This window comes from Apium graveolens, chromosome 10, assembly GCF_009905375.1.
Source record: "Apium graveolens cultivar Ventura chromosome 10, ASM990537v1, whole genome shotgun sequence".
In the NCBI taxonomy this organism is placed as follows: Eukaryota; Viridiplantae; Streptophyta; class Magnoliopsida; order Apiales; family Apiaceae; genus Apium; species Apium graveolens.
The window spans coordinates 157,905,401-157,918,096 of NC_133656.1; the positions used below are offsets into that span (position 1 = coordinate 157,905,401).

Consider the following 12,696-nt stretch of genomic DNA (forward strand, 5'->3'; position numbering starts at 1 on the left):
GGGCGAATGATAGACAACAACTATGCAGTACCTTACAAATTGCAGAAGCTCAGGATGATAGTATGTATCTGGGACTGCCCAACATGATGAAAAAAAGCAAGGTAGCAACTCTGGGTTTTCTGAAAGATAAGGTTAAAAGAAGAGCTCAAAGTTGGGATGGAAAATTGATTAACCAAGGTGGGAAGGAGGTATTAGTAAAGGCAGTTATTCAATCCTTGCCAACGTACGCGATGAGCGTGTTTCTTCTTCCTTTAGAAATTACTAAAGATGTGGAGAGAAGCATTTTGAAGTTCTGGTGGAACACTAAGAAGACAGCCAGTAAAAGTATTCATTGGATGAGTTGGGATCGCTTAAGTTGCCACAAATCTAGAGGGGGAATGGGTTTTAGAGATTTCAGAGATTTTAATCTAGCCATGCTTGGGAAACAAGGTTGGAGATTCATCAAAAATCCTTCCAGCTTGGTGAGTAAGGTGTTTAAGGCACGCTATTTCCCAGATTGCTCGTTTATGGATGCTCAAATTGGGAACAATCCCAGTTTTGTTTGGCGCAGCATTTGGGAAGCTAAGCACGTGATTGCAGCAGGAATGAGATGGAAAATTGGCTCGGGAAACTCTGTTAATATTCTTGATCAGCCCTGGCTTCTAGATGATCATAACCCGTTTATAACCTCAGCGGCTCAAGGCTTAGAAAATCACAAGGTGAGTGCATTAATGGCTATGGATCACAGGGGGTGGGATGAGGAAATCCTAAGGGATTTGTTCAACACTCGGGATCAGCAGTGCATTAGACGTATAACCCTGACAGACAGCAGTGAGGAAGATGAAGTGTATTGGGGAAAAGAAGCGTCGGGCATGTACTCTGTCCGAAGTGCGTATAGGCTACTTCAAAAACAAAAGAACTTATGGCGTCAAGAAGATCAGACGAGTGCTTGGAGAAAGACATGGAGAGTCAAGGCACCGCCCAAGGTCTTGAATTTTATGTGGAGAGCCTTATCGAACTGTCTGCCTACAATGGTGATGTTATCACAGAAACAAGTGCCAGTAAGCTCAGTTTGTCAAGTCTGCAGAAAGGGAGAGGAAATAGTGGAGCATATATTGTGTCACTGTACATTGGCAACTCAGTGCTGGCAAATAGTCCTTCCCAGATTCAGTGTGAATGGCAGCTATAATTTCTTTCAATTGTGGCAGAAAGTATTGGAGGTATGTGCAAAAGAAAAAATAGCAGAGGTGGCTTCTGTCTGCTGGTCGTTATGGAAAGCCAAAAATGAGTTTGTGTGGAACAAGAATTATACCCGTTTGAATGTTGTTATAGCAAAAGCTACACAATTTCTTCTACAATGGAATTTAGCCCAAAAGATTAAACAACCATCACGTTACCATAACTTCGTTGAAGGTGACGGAAAGGAGTTTTGGGTCGCACCACAGTCTGAATATATGAAGATCTCAGCAGATGCAGCAACGTTCTTGGAGTATAATGCCTCAGGTTTGGCTTTTGTTGTAAGGGATGATCATGGGGAGCTCCTTCATGCGCATACTAAACTGCTTCCAGGCCTGGTGTCAGCTGCAATGGCTGAGGCTGTGGCGATTAAAGAAGTGCTCAGCTGGATTAAAAGAATGGGATGCAGCAAGGTGGTGGTGGAATCGGATAGCCAGATTGTTGTCCAGGCAATCCGTAGCAAAACGCCAATGGTGTCTCCTCTCGGGCAGGTGGTTCAATCCTGTCGGGACATGTTGGCGGAGTTAAACACAGTATCTCTGTTTTTTGTTAAACGATCTGCAAATATGGCGGCTCAGGCATTAGCTCGTTTGTCATATTTTTTTCCAGATCGAGTTTTCGATAGGAGGTCTATTCCTGTTGAGGTCAAGAATGTTTTGAGGAGTGATTTGGTTATTTAATAAAATTCCTTTGTTTGTCAAAAAAAAAAAAGTGATAACATTGTGAGGTAAATGACATTGCGTTCAATCACACGTGTTCAATATTTTCCAAATATGGCACATAACGCTACTTCAAATGGGTTCTGTCTTATTTATAGTTATAGGTGTAAAATTATTAGTAAACTCATATTTTTTATCTATTTTATTAAATTAATAAATTTAATTTTGTTGTCAAATTCTTTTAGTTGGCAAGTGATGTTAACTTATTTTTAAGGAGAAATTTTTTATTTTAATTAAGAAATTATTTATATGTGGTTTCATAGCTAAAAAAGGTATATGGGAAATGTGTATTTTTTGACGATGTCTGGTATTCGTGGATTTTAGAAATTTAGTTGTACATAATTTCTTTATAATAAGGTGTCGTCTTTTACCATATATAATTTTTTTTAAAAAAAATACTTTTACATTCAATTTCTTTTAGTTGACAGGCGATTTTCACTTATTTTGAATAGGTATTTTTTATTTTAATTAAGAAGTTGAATATATATGGTTTTCAACTTCCCATTTCAATAACCATTTTCGCTTGTTAAAAACTACTAGTTTAGCACGGGATGATTATCATTTCTTATACGATTTTTTAAAGTTTTTTTTATTTAAATTTTAAAATAATAATTTTATTCCCCGATCAAATTTTATGTTCTTGGTAGATAATGTATTTTTATTTATTTTTATTTATTTTTATTTAGTTATTATAGTATTTTTATATTTGACCTTTATAATCTTAATATATAACATTTGTTAAAAAAAATCGTTGTCTGAATTTTTTTATGTCAAAAATTTGTAAATATTATATTTTAATCATATCAACTTTGGGGCTAGTGGAGCCTCTAGCCCCCACTAGCGTTATAATAAACTTAGTGTTAATTTAATGAGCAAATTATTTTTAAAATAAATTTTAGCTTAGACCCCACTGCTGAAATTTTCTAACTCTGTCACATTATGTTTGATACTTTTAAAACTCAAAAATATTTGTAATTGATAGAATTTACTATTATTTTATTAGAAACTATAATATATTATTTTTAAATAAAAGTAGTGTATGAGAGTAAAAATTTAAGGCTTCACACTCGAGAGCTGGATAGCGATTTTATTTATATATTTAATTTTTCCCAATTTTCTAAAATATTATGATATTTTTAATGGTTAAAATTTCTTCATGCAACTAAAATGTTAGTGTATAATAATATTTGCGGGCTATGTATCCTAGTTTTATTTTAATGCATGGTTTAAAATTAAAAAAATTATATGACGTACGTAGAAAATCAAAGTAAATTATCAAAAATATTAATTTTTCTAAGTATTTTTGCTAGTTTAAAAACTTTCTGAAAATATTTAAAAAAATACATGACAATCAAACTCAACAATATATGCAAATAGTTACATCTAGTTTTTTTAGTTGTATTTGAGGTTGCACTTTAAGTTGAATCTAGTGATATCAAATTGAAGAAAATTATATTTTTGCTATTCTTTTTAAAATAGCATTTTTTGTTTTTTACAAAATGAAGCAAAACACATGTAAAATTTATATCTAAATATAATCTAATTGTTTTCCTTATTTTATAAGAAAAAAATAAAAATTATATAGTAAAAATATTATAAACCAAGCTCCATAATTTTTAACAAAATGATAACACTTTAACCAAAAAATTAATTCCAGATTTTTAACAAAATGATAATACTTTAATCCAAAAAACCACTTTCTTTGGGTATCCGTAAGCCCGAAAAATACATGTGCATTAGGTCGCCGGGGAGTATTTAACAAATAACAACCGTTTTTATCATTCACTAATCTCAGCAGTCATACTATAATTGAAGCACTTCACGTGGCCACGATTCCAAAGAGGATCCATGTATCTTTGTTTCAAGGGCAGACAACGGTCAACTAATATTAACGTGTATTTGGGATGATCAAGGTTTCCCCAGTGTGACTTCCAGTTAGATGTTTGAGAACTTTCATACATTTCGACATTTGATTCCTTGAAACAATCCACCGATACTACCAACTATGATTTTCACGACTTTTGTTACCTTTGGCTCTGGTCGCCATTACGAAAATTTTCACTAACAAATATTTTCGGTTTCAAATATAATTTGTGGAGGGTTCAATATATTTTTACGAACGAATATTTTCTATGACCTTATTTCAAACCAGACATTACAGAATTGAGAATACAAAACGAAACTATCTGTGCTGCCACTACTCTGTGGATGCACAGGCATGGAAGGTTGGATACCACTAGCCTATGAAACATGGAGGGGTCAATACAAAGCATACAACTTGTAGAGGGTTACATTACATTTCCACCTTTGATTCATAGCTAGTGTATTCTGGATAATCATGGATTTCGTTATCAAGGGAAAAATCAATTCCTAAAACACATATACATCAACGTTGCTCCCTTTACGAGATTTTGCGACTTTTAATCTGGTCGAAACCGGATGGATGTTCAAGTATGTTTCATCATCAATACACACACACACCCATTCTATTCTATCTAAATATAGAATTTCCACGGCTAGGCTGTTATTAATGATGGAATTTGCCATATCCACGAAGTAGTCATTTACTGTACAAACTGTGGCAAAATTCAGAGTCTTTAGAAATTAAAACCAAGACTAGAAGAGAAAGAGGGCACTAAAATAGGAGGAATAGGAGACCTTGAAATGTTGCTCGTTCTAATTTCATATGTTTTATTGTTTTTGCAATACAGCAATAACTAGTTAAGTCAGTCATGACAAAGCTCTAACGCTCCGTTATGTTTGGTTAGAATATTACCTCATGTTTTGAGTGCAGTGTTCTCGTGTTCTTTTTTTTTAAATTTGCTTAATTATCCTGCGAAATGTCTTGACCTCATCCAATCTCCTAGGGTACAGTTTTCTTATGCTTTTAGAGCAACTGCAATGCTTTTGGCCAAGTTTTCATTTTTTTGGCCCCACCGACTTGCCACCTAAACAAAAGTTGTCTGTTATAACAGTTGGTCAATCTCAGTTGGTCAATCTCACTCCAACGCTATTGCCCGAATTCCTAATTTAAAATTATAGTTTTCTATGTTTGGGTTTCACCGATGGACACTTTTATAGTATAGCAAGTGTTAAAAAAGATAAGGTGTTGTGTTGAGATACGAGCCACTGCAGGTGGGCAATGGCCACCAAAGAGGACATGGATGTGACCGATTTTTCTATCTCCTCCAATGCTGATGGCCAAGTTATACACGCCCAGGTCCATGTTTATATGCCCTAGGTCCATGTTTATCTGCCCTAGGTGGGAAGTGGGCAACAAATTTGTTGCCACCGGAGTTGCTATTATACCTATTAATGCCAATTGTAATGTGCTATATTATTAGTACATTTATTGCACTGATAAACAGTGACAACCATAAACATTACACAACCATGATGAGATTGGCTCAGAACACGAACAGAAACCATTAGGATCATCAAGCTTGACGACAAAAGCACCGTCATAACTAAATTCTTATATCATCATCCGAAATTATCAAAAAGAAATACAAACTATTTACCAATTTATATAGTTATTAAATATATCTATTTATTTAAGTGGGATTATATTTTTAAAAAAATATCTACAAATTTCAAGATGCATAAAATTAGGCAAGGAAACAGAAATCCGAAAAATAAAGCCTCAGTAAGAGTAGAAATAGTAATAAATATCATCGCAATCAAATATAAAGATTATTTGTATAAATGTTGACACTCAACAATACCAGACACCGGAATTTGCCTTCAATGATATGTGCACCAGCCACGACATCTTCTTCATTCCTTCTTCAAACCCCAGCACAACCACCATCGCTGGTAACCAGTGGATAAAGCCCTGCAGTTCACATTTACTAAGAAAATTGATGTAATCCAAGGGCTAGGGCGAGAACTTTTTTTTTTAGCGGACTGGGAAATCCAGGTCTCCTTGTACTTCTTATTGGTTGTTTTTTTTTTTGAAGAAGGAACATCACGGGTTTGAGTTTTATTTATTATGCAATTGACAATAGTCAAATAACAAAATTTATAATTATCTCGGGATAATTTAAATTGAAAACTTGATTGCTTTTTTCTTTCTTGTTAATAAGAGCACGGAAGCCTCTATTAATTATTTTATTCGGAGAAAAGAATAATGGAAGCAATTACCAAAAGAAAATAACCAAGTTACTGTATCAATTTAATTGACACCAAGCAAGCATGTAGGCACAACCCTTCAAAATTTATTCATCCCAAATATATACCCCCGTACTACAAATATACATACATATAAATATATACATATTTATACACATATATATAGGCCAGGGTTCAAGAGAGAACCCCCTTAAAAAGGGAACGAGAGAACCTTTTTTTAAAAAAAATAATTTTAAAATTGAAAAAATGTGTGTTTTTTTATTTTTCATAGTGTTTTCATAAAGTTAATTACAAACAACCATTTTCTAAAAAAAATTCAAAAAAATTATGAAAATATATTAAGAATCTACTTTTGAATCGCATAAATTTTAAGAATCTGTTTTTGATCTCACAAATTATACGAATATGTTTTTGGATCTCATGAATTTTGATTCAAATCTTGGTTTTAAAATTTATGTTATGACTATTATTATATTAATTTATAATTCTTTCTTTAAATAAGCTAAAAAATATTTAGAATCTTGTTTTATTTGAAAGGTTCTCTCGTTCTTTTTTTATTCTTTTTTTAAGAGGATTCTCTCTAGAACCTTACTTATATGATAACTTCAAGATGAACCAGAAAAAAAACTCTAGTAATTTAGTAAAAGTTAACGGTTTTATTCATGTCCCTTTGTTTATCCTTTTTACCTGATCTTGAGGTGTCCTTAAATGGGATTCGACACTCCTTATTGTGCTACTACCGATCACAAGGGACATTAAAAATTTAGAATGGTAACAGATCTCTCTAACACCTTAAGGTTTTAGATGACTTGATTACTTGATATGGCATCACAAATCAAGGGGGCAGAAGTCTCCTTCGACTCTCTGAACCCCCAAAATTCTCATTATTTATTATGGACACGAAGGCCCGCAATCTACTCTTTAACCCATAAATGAGTTTTCGAATGTGGAGAAGTGTTAGGATATAACATATGATCATGGTGAGGTCTCCCTTCAACACCTTAATGTTTTAGATGAGTTGTTTATTTAACAAAGGGAACTAAAGCAAAATCAAAATCTTTCTACTATTCTTACTAAAGTTTCTTATATTATTGCCTAAAGCAAAAGCACTGTTTCCTTATATTAAAAGTTTCTACTTCTTATATTGTTGTTGAATGCATTCTTTAATCTCAAACCTCTACTACATTATTAAAGCCGAACTAAAAAACAAAAAAAAAACTCTATATTATACTACTTAACTGAAGTAAAGATAATTCATTGATCGCAGTGTTGTTTAAGGCGCATATTTTAAAGAGGCGCAAAACTCAAATTTAAAGCGCGAATCGCGAATCGCGATGTGCCATTAATCGTGCACCTTTTGACCAAAAAAAATCATCACAAATTAAATAAGAAAACAATACTTACGATAATATTAACACTTAAACTTACAAAAGAGCATAAATAAAATGATACTCCCTTCGTCCCTCCCATTTGTTTACATTTGGGTTGGACACGGAGGTTAAGAAAAATGATAAAATAGTGGAGGAAAGTTAAAGAAGTGAGTAAAGTGGCGGGACCGATCAATATTTTATGGATAAAGTGGGTAGGGGTAAATAGTGGTTGTAGTTACTTTTTAGATTATAAAATTTTTACAAGTTTTGGAAAGTTTTGAAATGTAAAGAATTGGATGGGACATCCCAATAAGGAAAGTGTAAAGAAATGGTCGGGACAGAGGGAGTAATAATGAAGCTTTAGTTGACAAGGTACACTAACTCAACAGTTTCAGTGTCGTCTAACTCAATCTCTGGCTTACTTTTAGATGGAGGCTGAGATTTAGCGACTATCCAAAGGTCTGTGAGGAAGGCTGATTATTGTTGAAACACTTTAGGGTTGCCTTTTTAGGTCACCCTTCTTTTAAGAGTATTACAGTATTTTACTATTATAAATGCCTTTTTGCTATTATAAATGCCTTTTTGCGCCTTTTAGCACTTCACGAGCGTTTTTGGATGATTTCAGAATCACGCTAAATTGCACACCTTGCGCCTAAGCGCGAAGCGCCATTAATCACGCAATTAATCGCGTCTTTAACAACATTAGTTGATCAGTATAACGGCCAAGCGGCTAAAACAAAATTAAGGTACACAGTACAGTATGGGTATATTATCAATACTATCTATACTAAACCTGAAATCAAGTGGTTAAGAGTTTATCCTCTGTCATCCAGGTACTGGGTTCGATCCTCGCTCACCCCGAGAATTTATGATAACAGATACTCATTTGTAAGGCTATAAGCCATATTTGTAAAAAAAAACCGAAATCAAGATAATTTGTTAGACCTTTAAATTGTATATATCTATATCCAATTTAAATTTATTAATATCCAATTAAAATAATATTAGTATGCACAATAAATTCATATTAGAAAAATAATACATTACCAATATCATATTTCAAATAATATATTTATATTCAAAATATAAGTTATTAATATATAAATAATAAAATAAGCCCGTTCATCGCATAGGTTCTTAGCCAGTTAGATTTTAGTTGAAATTTAGCTTAATGGTAATAATCTCATTATTAGAACACCGAAAAAATGAATTACACACCGGAAATATCAAGAACAGAGAAACTTCATCAATGATAACATGGCAACAAACGGGACCAAATCAAGATATATAATAACCTCAAGGTCAATACACAAAAAGGAATAAAGAAGCATAAGAATATATGCACCTTGCGGAGTTTACCTTCCTAATAATTTTGTCACATTTCCATTAGTTTGTTTCTAAATTTTTGACCTGCACAATAATTAAGCATCTAAAGTTGTAGTGAAACACGGAAATACTTCATAGCAGAGAAAATACTATGAAACTTGCAGAATTATAAAGCATCTAATAAACTTTTAAATTCTAATATTTACATTCAAATATTACCTGTAGCCATAATTGCCTTGTGGCAGAAGTAAACATAGCCTGTGCTTCTGGATACATTGCCTCACATGACATTTTAACAGTCCAGCATACAGAGCCGAACCTGGTAATTTTAAAAGCAGTACAACTATTAGAACATGTAAAGTACAAATCTTTAACCATTCTAAGCTCCACGAGGTTCGGATTTGATCAGTGGATACTTTTTGATCCGCTACTTGCGTGGAGGATATGCTGTGAGAATTGTTGGTAAGAGAAGGATGGAAAAGGAAATTGTGAAGAAGGAATGAGCATTTTTGACAAATGGAAAGATAACTGAAACCACACTCTTAGTTGAATAATATCTTAGTAACTTTTTCTAAGAGTAGTAGGGTACATGTATTACATATTCCTTTTTAATTTCTTTATTGTTATCTCTTTCTCCCAATTATCGTGGCAATGCTCATATCCTGGCCTTGAAATCACGCATTGGTATGAAGATGACCAGGTATAGATATTAATTAATTCATTTTTGCCTTCATCGATAAGCATGCTTAATTACAGGCACACGAATAAACTAATATTTGAACAAGAGAAAAGTGATGAACCTGGCATTCGCTAACAATCAACATGAAGATAATCAACAAATGAAGTAGGACGATATCGATATCCAATGACCAAAAAACTGCTACCAAGCTGCCAACTGAGTGTCAGTGTGTCTTGGGAACAAAGAGGGTAGGGACTGGCCTAAATTTTCAAACTCGTTCATTTTCTGGCAAGTGTTTGAAGCACTGAAAAATAGACAATCAAAGCTTGATTGACAAGGAGTGCAGGCAGGGGAAAGGGCTAGTCTTACCAGCCAGTCTTTGCCCTACTAATTTCCCTCTTAAACACTAGAGCAATCAAATTGGTGTATGTAGATTTGTCCAAGGTAATACCCTTCTGTGACAATTCTTCAACAATTTGCATTGCTTCCTCGCACTTATTATTTTTGCATAGTTCTTTAATATGTTCTGAATGACCAGTAGAACCTGATTCAGATTCATTTGATGTTCCACAGGTACCTGCATCTTGTTCTTTATCTAGTTGTGAGAACTGATTCATCTCTGGTACTTTCAAAATTATATTTTGAGCTTCTTTCATCCTACCTACACTAGCAAGTGCAGAGATACTAGCATTATATGTGTACTTGTCCGGACCTAGTTTCTTTACCTCCATTTCAGTAATAAGGCCCAAAGCATCCTCGATCCTCCCTGCTTTGGATAGGGCTCTTATCAAAATATTGTATGTCACGGTATCTAATTTCTTTTCTTCAATGATCCAAGAATTAAAGAGGTCAATAGCTTTATCCAGCATGTCTACTTTACAAAGTCCGTAGAGTAGAATATTACATGTATACAGATCAGGTTTAAAATTATTGTTACTTATCTGGTTCTGAAACTGAAATGCTTTCTCAACATCACCCTCCCAGCAGTACCCATGTATAATTGTGTTGTATGTCGTTGTATCAGGGAACAACCCATTTTCTAAAAGTTCATTCAACTTAACGATTGCTTGTTCAGTTTTCCCCGATTTACATAGTCCTCCAATAATACAATTATACGTGATAACACTAGGTATGATCTGCTTGTTCTTCATCTCATCCCAAAGATTCATAGCCATATTAACATTCTGGTCCCTACAATAACCCACAATCAGGGTGCCATAGCTTACTTCATCGACAATGTAACCTTGAGTTTCAGCAGTCACCAACATTTCAGAGGCCTCAGCAAGCTTCCGATCCTTGCAGAGAGCATGAAGGACAGTATTTATGACAAAATTATCTATCCTAATACCTTCTTCACCCATCTTCTTCATCGTCTTCAATGCGTCTCCAAGGTTTCCAGCTTTACAATAACTATTAACCAAAGTGGCATAAGTGACATGATCTGGTTTATATCCATTGACTTCCATTTCTCGTATAATGTCAGCAGCTGCATCCATCATTCCTTCCTTACAATGCCACTTAATCATTATATTGAAAGTGATCTTACTAATTCTAATTTTCTTTTCGCTCATTTCATCCATCAACTTCAAAGCCTCAGATTTACGCTTCCACTGAAAGCATCCATTGATCAGAGTATTATAAATAGCCAAATCAGGCACCAAGTTAAGGCCTTCCATTTCAACTCGAAGCCTTAAGCCCTCATCAATCTTCCCCTCCCTACACAACCCATCAATCAAAGTACCGTAAGTCCAAACATCAGGCAAACAATCATACAACACCATCACCTCCATAACCTTGACAGCCTCTTTTAACCAACCCATTTTACAATACCCACGAACTAATATATTATACGTCTGCCTACTTGGAAGCACCCCTTTACTCTTCATACTCTCCAACAACTCTCTAGCTTCTTCAAACCTACCCTTTCTACACAACCCATCCAATATCGTATTATAACTCACACAATCAGGAAAGCAATTATACGCACCCATACCATTCAACAATTCCAAAGCATCACCAAACTTAAATATCAAACAATACCCTTTAATCAAAATATTAAAACTAGCCGTATTCAACTCAACACCGAGCTTAATCGCATCATTAACAACATTACGACAAGACAACAAATAATCATTACGCTGTCTATTAACCAAACAACACAACAGAGTATTAACAGTAAGTAAATTCGGTCGAAACTTTAGTTTCGACATTCTATCAAACACCTGGAATGCAAGAAAAGGATGTCCCAATTGCACATAAGCGCCAACAGCAGTATCGAGCAGCGCCTTCGTGGGACGAGGCAACAAAGAAGTGGGATTCATAATAAGGTAATGTAGGTAATGATCAGGGTCATTGGGGATGTGTTTGACAAGGAGGGCTTTCGCATGGAAAAATTTCTTGTGTGAGAAGAGAGTGGGGAGGAGGGTGAGGAGGAAATGGGAGTGGGTTTTTCGGGTGGCGTTACGGAGAGAATGGGAGTGAGATTGGGTGAAATTGAAGAAGAAGAGGAGAGAGTGGGGGCGAGATTTGAGAGAGGGAGAGGAGAGGATTGAGAGGATGATTTGGGGGGTTAAGTGGGGGAGAAAGTGAGAGAGAGATTTTTGGGGGGGTTGAGTGGTCGAGGAGGTGAGGATTTTGGTGATAGATTGGATCAGTTGTTGTGGTGGTTTTGATGGAGATTGCGGTGGTTGTTTTTCTGATTTTGGTTCTGGAGGAGGTTGTTGCATTTTGGGCGGTAAATTTTGTATTTTGACTTGAGAAGAGTATATATGCAGCTATGTAATACAAGCATGGGGACGAGCATGACTCGGTTTGGTGCGATTTCGATCCAAAACCAAATCTTAATCAAATTTATCTGGTTTCTAGATTTAAAAATTAAAACCGAACACCGTTGGTGTGGTTTCGATTTGAGATATTGTTTCGGTTTTAAAACAAAATAAAATTTATATATAATTTAATACTACTGATTATAGGTATTTACAAAACCGTATACATTGACGTCATAAAACTTTACACATTTAGATTAAACTAAAAGTTTCTAAATACATTTCACTTTAAAAAAATTGAATAACAACCATTCAAGAACATTGCAGAAGCATTTCTTATATCAACTAAAGACATCTAACAGCCTGCTAATTCACCGAGTTGGAGTTGCTATCGGTTCCATTTCACCAAAATAATCTGGAAGTTTTCTTGTGATATTGCAACTCCTCGATATCCTGCGAACACAGAAGAGTGAAGTTGTTATTGACAATCT

The 12,696-nt window shown here is 34.6% G+C and overlaps 1 protein-coding gene across 2 annotated transcripts; it reads right to left on the reverse strand.

Annotated features, from left to right (window-relative positions):
• Positions 1 to 5,572: 5,572 nt before the first annotated feature.
• On the reverse strand, positions 5,573 to 12,190 carry LOC141693015 (uncharacterized). 2 transcript variants are annotated; one of them, XM_074497994.1, is made up of 4 exons: positions 9,562 to 12,190; positions 8,981 to 9,080; positions 8,795 to 8,845; positions 5,573 to 5,769 (listed from the first exon to the last, which is right to left on the reverse strand). In XM_074497994.1, exon 1 carries the CDS (start codon positions 12,164 to 12,166, stop codon positions 9,806 to 9,808), a length of 2,361 nt encoding a protein of 786 aa, XP_074354095.1. In that variant the 5' UTR covers positions 12,167 to 12,190; the 3' UTR covers positions 5,573 to 5,769; positions 8,795 to 8,845; positions 8,981 to 9,080; positions 9,562 to 9,805. The 2 variants fall into 2 exon arrangements, with proteins under 2 accessions (XP_074354095.1, XP_074354096.1); XM_074497995.1 differs by having other exon boundaries at positions 8,781 to 8,845.
• Positions 12,191 to 12,696: the final 506 nt, after the last annotated feature.

What these genes read in the sequence shown, in the direction of transcription:
- LOC141693015 (XM_074497994.1), bottom strand. Translation starts at nt 12,166, where the DNA reads ATGCAACAACCTCCTCCAGAACCAAAATCAGAAAAACAACCACCGCAA.